Source organism: Lytechinus pictus, chromosome 2 (genome assembly GCF_037042905.1).
Source record: "Lytechinus pictus isolate F3 Inbred chromosome 2, Lp3.0, whole genome shotgun sequence".
Classification (NCBI taxonomy): Eukaryota; Metazoa; Echinodermata; class Echinoidea; order Temnopleuroida; family Toxopneustidae; genus Lytechinus; species Lytechinus pictus.
The window spans coordinates 65,236,532-65,256,218 of NC_087246.1; the positions used below are offsets into that span (position 1 = coordinate 65,236,532).

General features: G+C 35.7%; 1 protein-coding gene across 1 annotated transcript in view; it reads left to right on the forward strand.

Moving 5' to 3' along the window:
• Positions 1-567: 567 nt before the first annotated feature.
• LOC129268702 (probable phospholipid-transporting ATPase IIB) overlaps positions 568-19,687 on the forward strand; it is a 28,995-nt gene continuing 9,875 nt past the window's right edge. Inside the window, exons 1-15 of the mRNA XM_064095421.1 lie at positions 568-720; positions 2,675-2,825; positions 7,190-7,303; positions 8,595-8,762; positions 10,999-11,050; positions 11,534-11,628; positions 12,146-12,302; positions 12,590-12,756; positions 13,163-13,233; positions 14,204-14,369; positions 14,798-15,094; positions 15,877-16,038; positions 16,585-16,677; positions 16,911-16,994; positions 17,773-17,943. Of these exons, the coding sequence (XP_063951491.1) occupies positions 611-720; positions 2,675-2,825; positions 7,190-7,303; positions 8,595-8,762; positions 10,999-11,050; positions 11,534-11,628; positions 12,146-12,302; positions 12,590-12,756; positions 13,163-13,233; positions 14,204-14,369; positions 14,798-15,094; positions 15,877-16,038; positions 16,585-16,677; positions 16,911-16,994; positions 17,773-17,943 (2,058 nt within the window). The 5' untranslated portion in view covers positions 568-610. The remainder of the gene's footprint in view (positions 721-2,674; positions 2,826-7,189; positions 7,304-8,594; positions 8,763-10,998; positions 11,051-11,533; positions 11,629-12,145; positions 12,303-12,589; positions 12,757-13,162; positions 13,234-14,203; positions 14,370-14,797; positions 15,095-15,876; positions 16,039-16,584; positions 16,678-16,910; positions 16,995-17,772; positions 17,944-19,687) is intronic.

Here is a 19,687-nt window from a genome sequence, read left to right on the forward strand (position 1 = left end):
TAAACTTAATTAACAACTTAATATAATATGTAATATTAGCCTCATTTTTCTAGGAGGTTTAAAAGCAGGGAATAATAAAAAAAATGTTATAAAAATTTGAAAATTTTCAAAATATTCAGGAATGAAATACATGTGTATGTCAGCTCTGACCTGCAACCCAATCAATTAGTACATGTAATCACTGACAAGTCTTTAGGTCACATGATCAAGGTCAAATGTGATTTAGAGTCAATGAACGTAGTATTGTATCATTATACAATTGGTGCTTTTTGTGAATGATTAATTAGTAGTTTTCAAAGTCAGCACTGTTGCTACCTTGTATATTGAATTGCGTAATACAGGTGAGACTGCCAGAGGCGCTCCACTTGTTCAGCATATTTCATAATTTCACAAAGTTCATTTTTTGAAACTACCAGAATGATATCTAGGATTCTATATCTATCTACCGTAAATGTACACACGTACATGTAAGATCGACATTTAACATCAATTGGTTTGACAGACTTTCTCATGAAATTAGTGTTTATAGCAACTACATTCATTTGTCTTTAAAACTCTTTATGACAGTGTTGGATCAGAGGAAGATTCAGTTGAGGACCTCCCTCTGGCCATGGGAGAGGACGGTTTCGACAACGAGAATGAGTCATTGACTCGACGAGGCACCCACAGGCAGGACCCCTTAACACGTTTTCTCTGCAACATTAACAATGCCTGTTCAAGGTAAGCAATCAATGTGTGAGTTGGCAATTTAGACCATACATGTATATCAAAAGGGGATGATTTCTTGATTGAAAAAAATTAAGTATTTGCTTGTTTTACATGCGTCAGCAAGGTACATGTATGTTTGTTATCTTGGTGATGAACTTTACAAGTGTACAACTGACTTGTGTAGTACAGTCATTTGAAATTCTTAGGGTCATGGGAGAAAGCTGCATGTATATGACCAAACACCCCAAAGCCAACACTAATTCGCCCAAAATGAATATTGCTTTTTTTTTATTGAGCTAACAAATTTTAGGCAATTCTTAAAGGACAAGTCCACCCCAACAAAAACTTGATTCAAATAAAAAGAGAAAAAATCAACAAGCATAACACTGAAAATTTCATCAAAATCGGATGTAAAATAAGAAAGTTATGACATTTTAAAGTTTCGCTTCATTTCACAAAAGAGTTATATGAACATCTCGGTCGGTATGCAAATGAGGGAACTGATGACATCACTCACTCACTATTTCTTTTGTATTTTATTACATGAATTATGAAATATTTTGATTTTCTCGTCATTGTCATGTGAAATGAAGTTTCATTCCTCCCTGAATACGTGGAATTCCATTGACTTAACATTTTGTGGTTCAGGCAAGGAAGTCCTAATCGTCAAATTCGTAAAAATTGAAATATTGTATAATTCAAACAATAAAAAACAAAAGAAATAGCGAGTGAGTGACATCATCGACTCTCTAATTTGGATGTAACAGGCTCGTTCATATAACTATTTTGTTAAAAATAAGCGAAACTTTGAAATGTCATAACTTTCTTATTTTACATTCGATTTTGATGAAATTTTCAGCATTGTGCTTGTCTGATTTTTCTCTATTGATTCAAATCAACATTTTGTTGGGTTGGACTTGACCTTTAAGAGGATTGATCGACAATAACCCTCACAATTACTTGATTTGAATGGAGAAGACAAGGTTTCAAGTTGAGGGATTACTCAAGCATGAGATCTGTGCAATCTTGGTGAAACAAGCAGTCCGAAAAATGGTGTCAGGGAAACTCTGGTTTCTTTTCTTTTATTCAACTTTTCAACTTCAAATTTTGACAGTATGATCTTGATCTTTTAGATTTCAGATCAGCTAATTTTTACTTTTTGGAGACCAAGAGAACCTTTCCGTATGACTTACATGTACTGTTGGTTTTCTACCTTACATAACACTTTTTATCGCCAATGCAGGAGTTGGGGAAGATTGCAACTTGTCAGGTCTATTTTTACATTTTTAGGTTTATCACTCTTAAATTGTATGTTGTGAAAGTGTACAATTTACCGAGGAGTGACCTTTGACAAATATGAAAAAAATGAACTAATGGAGTCTACTGGTAAATGAGGATGTAGTTTGATAGCATACATGCCAAGTTCATGCAAAATAAGCTTGGCCATATGTATACAAAGTTAGCAGTATTCTTGATCAATGGTCATAAATCTTTGCCCTTATTCATTTATCAGTACTAATGGCCCGAATTCACAAAGGTGGTTTTGAAAACCCACGGTTGAATCCATGGTTTATGCAGATTTCCTGTTTAAATTACGCTTAATTTAGCGCGTATCGGGCGCGAGTATAAAAATGTCCAATGCTGATGCGCGCTTTTGTCACAGTGCGCCAAGTTGACGCCTGTTGCCGTGGTTATCCAAGCTATTTTATTCATGAGTCCACTGTTTGAAGAGTGGACTCATGAAAAAAATAGCGTATCTAACCAAGGTAACAGGCGTCAATATGGCGCACTGTGACAAAAGCGCGCATCAGCATTGGACATTTTTATACACATGCCTGATACGCGCTAAATTAAGCGTAATTTATACAGGAAATCTGCATTAACCATGGATTCAACCGTGGGCCAATGAGTCTTTATCCACCTCCACTGCATGAATTCTAACTTTTCAATGTCTATCATTTCCTAGGTGCTGTGCATCATTCAAACTGAGATGTAAACCAGAGAAAGAGCTGTTTCCCCGGACAGTATGGCTTGGCAAGCCAGGCCCACAGCAAGAGAAATATCCCCCCAACAAGATCTGCAATCAGAAATACAATATCTTCACATTTATACCTCTGGTAAGTCACAACTGAACTTGGATTTGATATTGTTTCTTATTTTTACTAATGTGTGCAGTGCAATCTTTACAAAATGTGTCCATTCCACTAGACCTTGTTTGACCTTTGGGTAATGGGTGAAAAAAGAGTGGTTTTGAACTAAAATCTTGATATAAAAGTTTTGATAAAATTTTTATGTCGTAATGCTAGTTGTTTTCATGAACATTACATTAATTGGTATACAATGGGCCTTGTTGCTGAATATAAAATTTAACTTTTCAATCAATTACACTAAAAATATAAAATTTAACTTTTCAATCAATTACACTAAACACTACTCAACTGCAACTGCCTTTAATATTAAAGTACTGTAATAAATCAGCATAGGACATCAAGTAACTGGTATCTACATGCACATACACCTGGATGGGAGACACTCACATTTGAAGATTCACTGGTCATCATTAGTCACTTTATAGCAAACACACACACACGCCCATAATTAATTAAACCCACAACTAAAATTATCAATAGAATTCATTTTTGTAACCTATCTTTTTTTTTTCGTGGAAGTGGATTACGGTACACTATGCGGTGAGTCCTAGAAGGATTAAGAAAAGTAGATAGAGAGGTAGGAGTGAAATGAATAGGTGAGAAAGTGGAAGGTTGGTAGGGAAAGTATTTTCTCTCTGAAATGAGGTTCGTCCTTGAAATGGCTGTAAAGTGTAAACGAGAAAAGTTGAGAGGCTTGAGTAGTTGAAGAGATGAGGGAAGGCTTAAAGAGCAGGAAAGAAGACCAGGGAAGTGAGAGAGAGGGGTCTAACCTCCCACTTCCCTTAGAAGACAAAGTGTGCTCTGCAACAGTGTATGGTCAAATGTACAATGTAGATTACACAACAGTGTAGATTACACCAGGCCTGGATTACACACAGGCAAGCACATGAATAGCCAGATGATGCTAATTACTGTAAGATGATGATGATGACAATGAAGTAAATCCTCAGTTTCCACAGTATCTGAAACAGAAAATTTACACAGAATTATATAAGAACTGCAAAGTCACAGAATTTAACAAAAAATGCATATTTTGAGGTAAAAAAACTTGAATTGCAAAAAGAGCTGTAAATATTTATAGTAGGCCTACTGTATGTACGTGTATCAGTGTAACAAAAAATGTACATCAGAGTTGCATAATGCTAACTGCCAGGTAGTGTCTTCCCAGCTGTTTCCATACATTGTAAGCTACTGTATGTACAGGGTTACTGAACCTGTATTTTTCTGCTGATATACATGTACATGTACATCCCTTGTCCATGAATTGTGTGAGCTTGGATATTACAGGAAACTTTGGCTTAAGCTTTGGCTGTATGTTGACTTGCTCCTCTTCATCTATTACATCTGTGCTCTTTCCTCTGCAATGTACATTGAGCTAGAAATTTGTGACTCACAAGCATTATGTTTACATTCATTCTTGTGCAAGCACAACTCATCTTTGAATATTGTATGTCTCGAACATTGACCTTTATTCATGTATGCACCTGTGCTTTAGTACACACACTACCTGTTTCAAGTGTCCATGGTCTCGCTACTTTCTTAAAGGTCAAGACCACCCTAGCATAAGCATAATTTGAATATACTGTACATGTATGTTTGAAGATAGAGAAAAATCTATCCATGCATTGTGTAGACTGTACATACATGTAAAGGCTTTACTGTATTGGTTTGCAAATTGCAAATAATTCTAGGTAAAGAAAATAGACTTAAAAAAGCATTTTTAAAGATTTGTTTGTATACTGTAGTCTGAAATTTTCATACTACACATACCTTTTCCGATCAGCCCAAGTTGTCTAAGTTTGAATTTTTTTGCTTGATCAGACCAAATTCCCCGAAGTTTGGAATTTTTAGCCGAGAGTATTTCACAAAGAAAATTATGTTTACATGCATATAAGTGCTGATGTGAACATGATGCAATCTTATATGTGGTAGCGCACATCCAATAATTGTGATCTGACCAATATTTGTGAAATTTAAGTGCTATTTTTATACAACTCGATCTGTTGACAGCAGAATTTGCCCAGGTTTGGATAATTTCTTGCCTGACCAGCCGGAGTTTGCGCCAGTCTGACATTTTTCCATACAGGGTTTGCCAAACTCATAGCACTACATTCTTCATGTCAGGAGATCATGGTCTGATGCAAACATGTCTATGTTGATGAAAAAGTAGGATACTGTAAATGTCATTGAGGTACAGGGGGTATGCAAAGGAAATTGCTTGATGTCAAGGTTGTATCATCATCTTCATCACAGACTATCTATCCTGTGTGCTCTCATGATGGAGACTCCCTTTATTTTTCATGAAATAATGCCCTCTCGCTCTTTTTCAACATGTGGAAACCCTTTCACACACAATGTTGCATGAACTTTTGTATACATGTGGCACTGATTTTTTTTGGGGGGGGGAGGGAGGGGGTTGCTGTAGTGGAAAGTGTATTTTTTGTTCGATACAGTGGGGATTGTTATTCTGTGAAAGGGTCCTCAAAGCTTCAGTTGATACGAAACATGCAATTATCCAAATAACTGAAAGAATCATTGTTCCCATGGTTGCTATGGTGACCTAGTAGAAACTGCTTTCCGTGGTAAGTAAAGGTAAGTAGTGAGTGATTCTTGTAAAGAAGAACAAATTGATAGGTTGTTGGTAAATGTTTCACCTCTAAGTTTCATGAAATAAACGCAAGAAAACTATTTAAATAGCAACAATTTCACTCAGAGGATAATGATAGCAAATCACCAAATAAAAACTTACAAGGATCCCGATAAATTTGGGACAAGATGCATATTTGCAGCTCTAGGTTTCCCGGTCCTGCCCTTCCCCTATTGAGATTGATAGAGAATAATCCAATATAATCAATTCAAATCTCATACTTGTTGTTAAGATTTGAATTCTGGTTTCTTGATTTTAGTTTGGATTTTATTTGAACTTGTAATAAATAGTTTAAATTCTTTTATGTCTAATTTCTCTAAGATGTTTTTCAAAAGCATTTGTATTGTTCATTTGTAGGTTTATAAGGCTTTAAATGCAGGCCTAAAGTACTTGTATAATGTAGCAGTTCTTGGTTCATAAAATGCAGGTTAAAGGAGAAAACCACCCTTACAATTGATTTGTTTTAGGAAAAGCAGAAGAATTAGAGGAAAATATTGATATATTTATATAATATTGACTGGTCTTGAGGAGCACATCAAATATATTGCCAGCAAGAGAATCATATTGACCCGAGTCTTTAGAGAGGGCAATATGGGTCTTTTAAGGGTAATATATTTTTTATGTTTCCCGAAAGAAGAGCCAGTCAATAATTTCATTATCATCCAAATCAGATATATCTAGAGCAAAAATCATGATAATGGTGATATTTATTTTAAGAATAGAGTTCTATTGTGTCATGTTAATATCAGGGTCTAGGCTCTGCACTTTACCATTATGACGTAATTGTAAGCGCCCAGATCCAGCGTTGTCTTTATTATGACGTAGATCGTTGGTGCGCGGAACATTATGAAGCGTATCACTTCATTCGCATCCTCAACGGCCCGGATGTGAGACCAGGGAAAATACAAAGGTATATTTTGCGTCGTCTCTGCATGCAAAGTCAATACGCGCATTGAGACCGAGGAAAATACAAACAATATACCTACATGTATCCCTTCCTGATAATAATAAATACAGGGAAATACGGTTTTGTAAATGACCAGCTCAGATGTCTGATACGGGTGATGATTATATAATATTGACTGGTCTTGAGGGGAACATCAAATATATTGCCAGCAAAAGAATCATATTGGCCCGAGTCTTTAGACGAGGGCAATAATGGGTCTTTTAAGGGTAATATATTTTTGATGTTCCCCGAAAGAAGAGCCAGTCAATATTTTCATTATCATCCAAATCAGATATCTAGAGCAAAAATCATGATAATGGTGATATTTATTTTAAGAATAGAGTTCTATTGTGTCATGTTAATATCAGGGTCTAGGCTCTGCACTTTACCATTATGACGTAATTGTAAGCGCCCAGATCCAGCGTTGGCTTTATTATGACGTAGATTGTTGGTGCGCGGAACATTATGAAGCGCATCACTTCATTCGCATCCTCAAAGGCCCGGATGTGAGACCAGGGAAAATACAAAGGTATATTTTGCGTCGTCTCTGCATGCAAAGTCAATACGCGCATTGAGACCGAGGAAAATACAAACAATATACCTATCCCTTCCTGATAATAATAAATACATGGAAATACGGTTTTGTAAATGACCAGCTCAGATGTCTGATACGGGTGATAATTGACAATATATTGAAATTTTCAAATGTTATTTCCCTTGTATTTTGTCATCTTTTAGGCCCTGTACTACCAGTTCAAATTGTTTCTCAATCTCTACTTCTTGCTGATGGCTTTATCTCAGTTGATACCTTCACTTAGAATAGGATATCTATACACCTATTGGGCTCCATTGGTAAGTACTCTACCATTGTGTATTCATGATAATTATCTCCATGTAGATGTCATATTTAAATTGTACAATTCTATAGGTACACATGTATAGTGCTCAACAATAAGTTTTGTTTGGGGAGATTTTTTTGTGTGTGTGATGACAGTGGTAAGAAAATTGATGTCTCTTCTGACTGATTTGGTAATTGGCTGATGGATTTTTCCTGTCAACACTTTCTGTCTAAATAATCATTGCAGTTCATTTCATTGAAAAAAAAATGTAAAAAGTGAACAACATGTAAAATACATAATACCGGTGATGGTTGTTGAATATCATTTGGATTGAAACATGGCAAAATTGTAATTTATGAAATATTGAAAGAACTAAATTTCATGTTTATTTTTGTTTGTAATATATATGTATGCAGATATTTGAAATTGTTAAATAATATTTGTACATAATATCTAATATTTGAATATTGTCAAATGTTACTTGTATTTTATTGTATCTGATATTGGAATATATTTTTAAAAATTTACAGCCAACACAGCTTATGATGTTAGTATGTGTAAAGAGAATAATAGACAGTTGTAAGGTCACAGTGATTTGTGGCAGATTTTGTGGCTCATGGAGTATTTGATTTAGTGTAATCCAATTTGCTTTGAACTACATACATGTAGATCATACCAGGTATTTATTTTTACATAATATACGTGTAGCACTATTAATCTGATGTGATCATAGATATTAACTAGTACATAATGATATGAGTAAATACTACTTGTGTGTATTGCATCTGTGTGCATCTGTCTTTTTAATACCGAGAAATGTAAACCCTCATACAGTGTGCATGTACAATACAAAAGAGCCCTTGCAAATTGCTATATAATTCGACCCTCCCCCCCCCAAAAAAAAAAAAATGCATCAAAGCCCCTGCACAGAAAATTATTTTCCAAATTATTTGAAGATACATGTACGTGGAGAAGATTCATGCTCATTGTATCACCCCCTTCCAAAAAAAAAAACATAGATGAAAATGAATAAAAACCTTTCATGAATACATGTATTTGCACTCACTGTTTTCATAGTGTGTGTATTTTTATCTGACAATTCTTTCTCTGCAAATGTATTATAATTCATGGTATGCTTGGTTTGGATTATGTTTAGAGTGTCAGTGTCAGTACTTCATACACTGTTGTCAGTTACTCAGTAATAATTTCAAATTGAAGAATCCGTAAGATAAAATGAGATTGTAACAACAAGCTTTATGAAATAGAGGCTTGAAAATATTTAGAACTAATGACTTTCCTCCTAGGGTTTTGTCATCTTTGTGACAATGTGTCGCGAGGCTCTTGACGATTTTAGACGATACAGAAGAGATCGTGAGGTGAACATGCAGCAGTATTACAAACTGACTAGAACGGGACTGGTGAAGGTACCTAGCTCAGAGTTACAGGTCTCAGATCTTATTGTTGTAGAAAAGGTGAGATTGATGCTCCCTGATATTAATGTAAATGTGATGAATGTATCTGGCAGAGAGAGGGGGAGAATGATAGTGAGAGAATTATAGAGAGAATGAGAGCAAGAAAGAAGAAAAAAAAGGAAAAGAGTAAGGAGGTTCGGAGAAGGATAATAGAAAGAAGGAGGGGAAGACAGCATATAAGAAAGCAAATGAGAACAGTATTGGGGGGGGGGGGATTTTAGGAGTAAGAGGCAGATACTTACAATCATGAAATTATGAAATTTTCATACCCTTCTTGAACTTCATAGAATGCTTAATATACATGTGTATTCATGTACACATATATATGCAACATAAAGTAGACCCCTATATTTTGGAAAGATACCAGCAAGTTTGATATTATTTGAACTACTTGTAACCATTGCCCAGCCTAATGTAGAGATATGGTGTCTTGCTTAGCCTACACTGTACTTTCCTTTGTTATTTGAGCCATGCTCCTGTCCTTATAAATTCCATTACATAATGCTGTCCATGAAAGTTTATGAAACTATAAATTTTTACCATCAGTTTAAAGCATGGATATTGTTATTGCTATGATTTGGGCAATGCTGCAAGTTTGCAACCTATGCAATAGGAAATAAACAATACCAAAGAATGAAAAGGTGCATTTATATTATAACATGTATAAACATATTTGTAGAATATCAAGTTTTATAGCACTTGCTCTCTGTATGTATTACATAATCATTTCGACCCAAAGCCTTCACCAAATCATAATTCATTGAATGGAGTTGATAATGTTTTTAAAGTGCCCAGGACTAAAATTATATAGGCAATGGCCACAGATACCATGGCCTTGGTTTTAATGCCCCTCTCATTATCAATGAATATTTTGTGCCCTTTCTTACACCTCCCCCCAAAATGAAAATAATAAATAAATGAATGAATTTATAAATAAATAGATAGATAAGTAAGTAAGTAATCAAATTAATAAATAAAGTGATTAATTTATCTAAAAATCTCAATTGTTCTGTACCCTTTACAATGTAAATGTGGCCAGGTTGCCCTCTAAATGTCAAATTTTGATGCCTGAGCCTAAAAATAAAAATGCTCAAGGAGTAGAAGGAGGAGGATGGGATCAATTAGAAGGGGATGAAGAAGAGGGATGGGGAAGTTGAAGGAGGAGGAGGAGAAAAGAGAAGACGGATCAGGAGGAGGTGAAGGAGGAGGAAGAGAAAAAAATGAAGAGCAACATCAACAAAAAAGAAAGAGAAAGAAGGAGCATTTATGACATTGGGTTCATGTTTAGTACCAGTTATTGGGTTTCAAGTACATGTATGATGTCACAGTTTAATCACACAATTACAGTATTTAGAGTAACTGTGAAATTACTCCCTTGAGTCTTCAGTATGCCAAGGGTCTAGGAAGAAGAAGAATCTCCTGATATGGTTAGTTCTGATCTCTGTCAGTGCAGATTGAGATACCTTACACTATATCTCATAGGGCTGTGCATTCAACCATGTATTGAACAGTACATCGATCAAGCATGAGGGATACCTGACACCATCTGGTGGTATCCCAGTATTAAAAGGATAAAGTCCCATGTGATATCTAGCATGCAGGCACAAACTCCTTCATTTGTCCAAACACTGGGAAATTAGAGGTCAGCAGCACATCAGGAAATCTTATCACGAGGGGCATATTTTATTATTCTTTAAAGTAAAAGGTGACAGCCATTTATGAATGGACCCCCCTAAAAAAAAGTTGATAAAAAAGTATTAAAAAAAGTAAAAAGAGGTCAGAGGTTACTGACATTTATAGATTACAGAAGCAACCATTGATTCTGTTCTGACAAGCAAGTGTTCAGGGCATCTAAATCATATTGGAGAGAGAGAGAGGGGGGGGGGGTGCACTCTGCCCTTTCTTTCCACCTCGGGTATGCTATATTAGGAGTGATCATACTATGATCACTCCTGACACACAATGAATGGATGAGAAACCAAGCATGTACATGTAGGTCTGCTGCAGCTCTGGAAGGATACTTAATTAAACCAAAGAATCTCTGCATGGACAGAATACTGTACCATTACCCATATCATTTCACTAGCTTTTTATTATGATGATGCGCTGTATATATAATAGTAATTTGATAAACTCATGAATCACATTTTTTCCTATATTGAGTACCTGCATTTACAATGAAGTTTTTTATTGAATTAATGTTTCTTTTTTTTTTGAAAAAAAAAATTCATGACAGAATCAACGAGTTCCTGCAGATCTTGTTTTACTAAGAACAACAGAAAGAAATGGTAAGATATCTAAACATGTTTCTCCAGTACTTTCGAACAAAGCAATATATATGATAGGATTTTGTTGCAATAAAACTATCAGAGCATACAGAATCGCAAGCAGTTCGAGAACTGATAAATGTGACATTTACAAATCATAGAATCATAAAAAACAAAAATTTTAAGATCACATAATATGCACAGATTCAATCAAATAATAGGGAATTACACATTTTAAATGTCAAAACTACATGTAAACAATGAAAATTACCTCATTTTATATTTAATAAAACTATATGTAGTTATATAACTTAAAAATTGAACATGTACATGTATGCTTTCCAATATATGTGTATGAAATAATTCTTGGCAGGGGTTAAAAAAAGGAGAGGATGGGGTTTCCTGTTTCAAAATCTGTCAATGAATTACCAATATATATCTTTGCAATACGTATGATTGGATGAATTGTGTGAATTTACCAATACATTTGTTTGCATTATACAGGAGCATGTTTTATACGCACAGACCAGTTGGATGGGGAAACAGACTGGAAACTTAGACTAGCAGTACCGAGCTGTCAAAGGTTAAACAAAGATGAGGTAAGAAGTGTGTCTATTTCTTGTATATATAATCAGGTCTTTTCTCTTTATTTTTATTTTTGTGCTATGGCACATGCTCTAGTCACCATTTCTCTGGTAGCAAGAGAATCGATTCTATCAATCCAAGTTTCAAATTTTCTAGTTACATAATGTATTTCTCTTCAATTAAATGTTCCTGATCAGAGCAAGTTTGACATTATTTGTGAAGAATAGGCAGTTAGATGGTTATTTTGTGGATTCCTCCTTTTTTATACTGCAAAATAGCCTGGCATTTGCCAAATTACCCAGCTAGTTTTTGGATGAAAGCACACTTGGCTTCTTGCTCAGGACCATTCATGATACTAAACTGTTGCACATTATTAAAACATTGACCCCAAAGTGTGAATGCTCCGTAGTCCATGGTCACATTCCATGCTCAAGTAAGAGTTTTTGCTTGGCCTAATAGAAATTGGGTTCTTTGAATCTAGATAGAATTGGCATTTCATTCAACGATATTTCATATTTAATCCTTTCTCAGGATCTGCTGAGCTATAATGGCAATGTCTATGCAGAGAAGCCTCAGAAAGATATCCACAGTTTTGTTGGAACATTTACGGTGCTAGAAGAGGGTGTTTCAACACAAGATGCTCTTGGTATTGAGAATACATTATGGGCTAACACCGTTGTTGCGTCAGGTGAGTTTAGTGTTATGGTGATTGCGATGGTGATAATGATTACGATGATAGGTCATGAGGTAATCATGATTAGATTTTAAATTTGCATATATTTTGAAATATTCAGCAATTGAAAATGACATGGCCTTTTTCAACCATTGCAGGCTTATTTTGAACAATCCAGGAGGGACATGCCCTCTTTGTACATTTATCTGTTTTGCCTGCTTCTGTTATATTTGCAAGCAGTAAATGATTTGATCACAATTTTAAATAGTTACTTTATCGGCCATCCTCTGTCTCCTATATAGGTAGGGCACTGGGAGTTGTCATCTACACTGGAACGGAGACGAGGGCCGTCATGAATACGTCCAGTCCTAGGGTCAAGTATGGTATCACTGACCTTGAGGTCAACAATCAGACCAAAGTGCTCTTCCTCCTGACCTTGGCACTGGCCGTCACCATGATCATCTTGAAGGTAACGCATCTTCTGTTTGCTGATATTTTTTTTTCTCTCTTCAGAGTAATTATTCTGCTTTAATAGCTTTTATGTAGATCTAGTACTTTTGAAATACTTCAGAACAATATATTTAAGTGTATACAGTGTTTGTTGAGATTCTTTTAACTAATTCAATTTAAACAATGGATGATCAATACAATCAGTGAAACAAACTCTCTCTAAATATCATGTATTATCCACCATAGGGAAATCTAATTAAAAATTCTGTGATTCATAGAGTACATGTGTGTATAATTTATATTGAGGGCTTATGCATTGAAATAGAAAGCTGTGTTTTGCAAATGCATATTATCATTATAGATACATTTAAGCACTTAATTCATGAACTTCATAGCATTTCTTTGCTTTTTTTCTGTTTCCACAGGGATTCCAAGGTCCATGGCTGAGATACTTCATCAGATATGTGCTTTTATTTTCTTCTATTATTCCACTCAGGTAAAGCAGAGTAAAATGTATTCATAGTCTTATACTATTAGTGGGGATGGAGGAAGTCTTCTCAGTAACACTGGGCTGTCCTTCACCTGGTTTACAGTTTAACACAAGTTTTTAAGAAAGTGGGCTAGCTCTATCCACTACAGGGAGGGCTCACAAAAATGTCTGACTGAAAGATAACATGAAGATATTAATGAACTGAAAATTAACGATTGCAAATACCGAAGTAGATAGTCCAAGGTTGATTCATGGTAAAGGATTTTCTTGAGCGTAGAGTGTGAACTGTGTGTTACCTTTTAATATTGTTCTTTGTGTTACGTAAAAATTCTGTTTACACTATTGCACAATTAGTGAATTATTGTTTTATCAGTAGAGTAAAATTCTTATATCTGTAGAGTAAAAGTTAATCTCTTTGTTAAGCAATATATATATATATATATATATATTATTTTTTCTTCTTTTTAATTCCTGAATGCCCTATTGCACAATTTATAAATTATTCTCATAAGCACAATGGAATTTTGTCAATTCATCACTTCACCCATTTTTCTTCCCATTTTGTGTCTCATGTGCACTTGTGTTTTAGTCACATAACAAAAAATTGTATTTTCAGGTGCGGTATGGTAGGGGATGTGAGAATTTTGTAGTTGGACATTTTTGCTTGAAGCTTTACTGATGTGGTTTGAGGTAATTCATGTGTTTTGGCCATCCAGATTTTCATAGCAGAACTTGGTATACTGTACATTCTGTATACATGTATTTCTTTAGGGTCAATTTTATTTTTACAATTAAAAGTTTAAAAAATATAAACCTTTTGCAGTACAAAGTTAATAAAAATAAATCATTATTTTCTGTCTTGCAACATTGTACTTAATCATGTATGCTAGTGATTATGGTAGTACCAACCATGGTAGTAGAATTAAAATTTTGAGGCGAGGGTGAATACTCTCTATTTTCTTTTTCCGTTGAACAGTTTACGAGTAAACCTTGACATGGCAAAGATCGTCTACTCCTTTGTCATCATGCGGGATTCTGACATTCCTGGTACTGTAGTTAGATCAACGACCATTCCTGAAGAGCTGGGGCGGATCACATACCTTTTGTCTGATAAGACTGGAACACTCACACAGAATGAGATGGTGAGATTGCAAGAATCCTTCCTGACAAATTGCTATGATTGAGATTATATTTTCTTTGCAGCATTGGAAAATACTTGCTCTTTTGAATGAATATATTAGTTTAAAAGATGACAATTGGCCACCCTTGAAGTCGATGAACGGTTGCTTCAATATCACAAATATCACCTTTTAGTGAGGGAGAGGTCAATTCTTAGTGAGGGAGAAGAGATTTTGACAATTCCATTAAATAATCCACATTTTTGTCTGCCGACTGCATTTTTTTTCATTCTGAATTTGTTCCATGATCTGCTAAAGCCATGATAATTTGATAGCATAATCACTCTAAAGGATTCCTACAAATAGGACGTTGGACGTACAAACTTTCATCTCACCTTGTAGCAAGTTACACTGTGAGATGAATGTAGTAATGTTTTTTTTCCTTCCTATAGGTCTTCAAGAAATTGCATCTAGGTACAGTATCCTTTGGCAATGACAGTCTGGATGATATCAAGACACACCTACTCTCTGCGTACTCTCAGAGTAACCATGCAGGGTCGTCAAAGACCACACCCGCACGTAAATCAGCGGTCAGGCGGACTGTCGTCACCAGGGTGTTTGAGTCGGTCAGGGCGCTGGCGTTGTGTCATAACGTGACACCGGTTGAGGAAGAGGATGCTGAAAGGTTGGTGATCAACGATGGAGATCAGGAGGCTCGAATTGTCTATCAAGCATCAAGCCCAGATGAGGTACATCTTGGTGATTGCAGTTTGCTGAAGTTATCTGAAGTTGATTAATAAATAAATATAACAGGTTATGAGAAAGTATGTGGGAATTATCAGAGGATCAACAGGCAATCACTAGTTTTAGTTCGCCCCAAGGAAAAATAATTATTAACTGCCAGTCCATCTGAAGATATGTATTTGATAATTATGATGATGATGGTGGTGGCGGTGGTGGTTGTAATGATGGTGATAATTATGATGGTGATGATGGTGTTGGTGATGATGATATTGATGATGATGATGCTACAGAGGATTAAGTTTCACCTAACTTGCAAAATCTTTTTAAAAATCCAGACACATGACCTGAAAGAATTATTTTTCTTCTTTGTAAGGATGCCAAAAACATGAAATTTTGTCAATATTTAGAGCAGCAATGGCTGAATAAAAAGAATTGTTTTACTCCGCACCAGGATCATTAAATATGCAAAAACCTAGTCTTGAATATCACTTGGATAAAAGAACCTGCCGACTGACAGTTCTGATGATGATGATAATGATGATGGTGATTATGATGAGGAGGATGATGATGATGATGATCACTAGGATAAAAGAAGCTACTTTTTGAGGACCTGCTTACTGACTACTGATGATGATGATGATGATCATGATGATGGTGCTATTCTGATAATAAATGATGATGATGATGGTGATAAAAATGGTGCTTCTTTATGATGTTGATGGTACTACTAATGATGATGAAAACCCAAGAAAATACTAATTAGAATAATTTGTTTGAATATATACAGGTTGCTTTGGTAACCTGGACAGAAACTGTGAACCTAACCCTGGTGAGACGAGACCTTAACTCCATGCTCCTTCGGAACCCTACAGGAGATTTGGATGAGTATACCATCCTTCAGATCTTTCCTTTCACCTCAGAGACCAAGAGAATGGGGATCATCGTCAAGGTAAGTTATGAATCATTTTTCCAGATATTGAAGGTCAATATCTCATGGTTACTTTTTTTACTTGCAATTTTTTTCCTTTATTTTCCAGGTCCTGTTTCATTAATACTTGTAATAACAGCAGATGCACAATTTTTATAACAAGTTTACTTTCGGTCAATCAAATCAAATCATTTCACTAGCTTTAGACTGTTATTGCAAATTTGTTATTATAAAGTTTTATGAAACAGGCCCCTTTGCTAGTTTTATTTTTCTCTTCCTCCATTAATCCCACTCACTCCCTCACCCAGTATATCTCTGCCTTTCTCTCTCTCTCTCTCCCTCTGTCTCCCTCGTCTCTCAATTTCCCCTTCACATTTCTTTACCTCACTTGCTTGTGCACTTTCTTTATCTTTTTTATCACTTCCTTTTACTATCTAAATAATCTCAAAACATCAACTTTCCTGTTTAAGATTGCCCTGTATTCTCCCCTATTCAATTCTTCACCCTCACATCCAGGACAATTTCAAATTTATCTTTTATTCTTTCCTGCTTATATTTCCAATTTAGGAGGAGAAATCTGGTCAGATCATATTCTTCATGAAAGGAGCGGACACAGTGATGAGCTCCATAGTGCAATACAATGACTGGCTCGAAGAAGAGGTGAGTGAATCTCTTTCCCATTTACTTTCTCAATTTTTGTTACATACATGGTGATTGCAACTGCCTCTATTTTTAATTCTCTTTTTTTTGTCTTAGGTCTTTCTACTTTTCCATTCATAGAGATGATATATTATACAATTTTTTGAATATAGGAAATGTATGGTGATTTTGCTAATTTATGTTTGTATTAGTGTATTTCTGTGTGAATATTAATTTTGCTGATTATTTTACAGAGTGGTAACATGGCAAGGGAAGGATTGAGAACTCTTGTTGTCGGAAAGAGGGTCCTTACAGAAGAACAGTATGCAGATTTTGAGGTAAAACCCTGCATTCATTATACTTAAGATTTATCTTATTGAAAGTGTTCTAGGATGTATAAAACGTCAAATTAACCTGTAGTATGTATTTGTCATGAATCATAATTTCCCTAATTATAAAATGTGAAGTTGTCATCTGTTGGGTGTGTTCTGATTAAAGCTACATGAAAGATAATAGCCTCTTGCAGCTGTGCTCTTGTATACAAAAATTGTCGTCGTGATTAGAGTAGGGTCTGAGATGTTTGATGAATGTGAGATGCAGATGGAGATATATCAAGTTCTGTTTTTTTATTTGATATTTGCTATTGTGATTGCTGCAGAAAAAATAAATTACATGGGGGCTAGGGGCTGTTTTGCCCTCAAAATACTCTAAATAGCCTTAGAAATTTGAATAAGGAGCCCTGGAAAATCCCAGTCCATTGCAATATATAGCTTATCCAATGATGCAGATTTATGCAGTGATTTGCAAAAAGTAGCCTCCTAAAATAAAAAAGTATTTTTTTTTAAACAATCGAGTCATGAAAATCTTGTTGGAATGCTCCCCAGGGAGTAAAGTGCTTACATTATGTGCAGGCATGCAAGGATCTATTGACTGGGGTAATAAGAATTACCATACAAAGCGCTTTATAGAAACACAAAGTATTAAGCGCTATATAAATGCAACTATTACTGTTAATACTCAATAAACTGATCATGGCGTTCAGTGTCAGTTGTTGGAGACAAAATCTTAGATCTCCCAAATCTGTGCTTTAAAGAATCATTGTTCTCTCTTGTCCAGAATCGATACACCCAGGCCAAGCTGAGTGTAACGGAGAGAGCCTCAAAGGTAGCAGCAGTAGTGGAGAGTATAGAGAGAGACCTTGAGCTCTTGTGTCTTACAGGGGTAGAGGATAAACTACAGCAAGATGTACGGCCAACGCTGGAGATGCTTAGGAATGCTGGCATTAAGGTAAGATATGATATGACTTCCACCAATTAAACCTGTCTACTATTAAAGACCACCCAAGGGAGACAGATTTTTTTATTATTATTATTGATTAAAATCAAACTCAACTTGCAGTCAATTTAAGTTTGTAAATTTAAAAGATAGGAATTTGAGATCTATGTCAATTTAGTTGAATTAAAAAACTAAAATTATGCTTGATTTAGATTTGTGTACCGTATTTTTCGGTGTATTAACCGCACCTTTTTCCGTCGGGGAAAACCTCAAAAATGGGGGGTGCGGTTTATACACGAACACAGAGAAATCCGACCTCAGAAACTTGATTGACTTGACGAAAATTTAGCATATATAATGAATGTGTGACATGTTTGAAACGTGGACTTGTAAAAAGAATGAAATAAAACTCACTTTACATCATCTCTGTCTTTCTCTTTTCATAATTTAATGATTTTTCCATGTTCGGTGAGCGCTCCTCGGTAGCGCCTGCTGGCATGGCTGGCCGGCGCTGGGCGCGCCGCAGCCTAGCGACTTAAGGCGGAGCGTCGCGCAGTACCGTAGACGTAGTTAAGATTTTAACCTCTTCTGTTTGACCGATCTGCTAGTGTAATTGACAGCTAATGTCATACCTCTAATACTGAACAGTAGGGCACTAAATTTTGAAGCTGTCTACTATCGCTTTTCCAAACCAAAAATAAGAAAAATCCCAGAAAGAAACAGAAATCTTGCTCGAGGCCTTTCTAATGTGCAGCTAACTAAACTTGAAGACTGTACGTGTTGAAGCGCCATCTACCGGTATTGATTGCTTTTGCAGCAATGGAGAACGTCGCCAATTAATTCAAGGAAGCAATGATTTTAGGCCTTATCTGCAGTTGATAAGATTTATATTTTCTTCGTGCATTTATGAAAATATAAATTTACATTGAATTTGAGTGATTTTTAAATTTGTAGTAAAATATTGATTTCATATGAACAACGTCGACTCGAATTGGATATAGAAATAATTGAGAACAATTATATTATTATTATTATTGCTAGTGTAAACTGGTATATGTAATAATTCGAGCACCAAAGGAGACGACCAAGTCTGGGAGGACCAAGAAGGTGGATTTGGCGACGATCTGTGGATGGATTCTGGAGGTGTGGAACAAGATGCCCCCTGAAACTATCAAGAAGGCATTTCTGAAGTGCTGCATTTCCAACAAGCTCGACGGGACCGAGGACGATGTGCTTTGGGAAGATAGCGATGACGCCGGTGATCACTCCGAGTCCTCCAGTGATGATGATGCTGACCTCATTTACAACGACGAGAGGTTGCTTGACATCTTCAACGCTTCTTCATCCGACGAGGAGTTCCTAGGATTTTAATTCCTCTGGCCCATATTATGGGCGGGCCATTTTCAGGGCCACCAATTCTCCAAGAAAGAATAATCTTAATACCCCATATGAAATAAATATTCAATGTTCCCTTAATATGATATACGATATCATTACAAAATAATAATATACGATATCATTAACAAAACTATATCAAGAAGACAACAAAACAATATAAAAAAAATTGTATTTCATCCACATCTACATCACATCATTTTTCTCATTAAAAAAAAAAACTTAATATCAATGCAAGATGCAATGCCCGATCGTCCCTTCCGATCCCCCCCCCCCTGGCTGCGGCAACTCACGAGCAACGCGCATGCGCTCCCTCCATGTATGCTCAGAAAAAAAAAGTTAAAAGCCGACGTGACTGCTC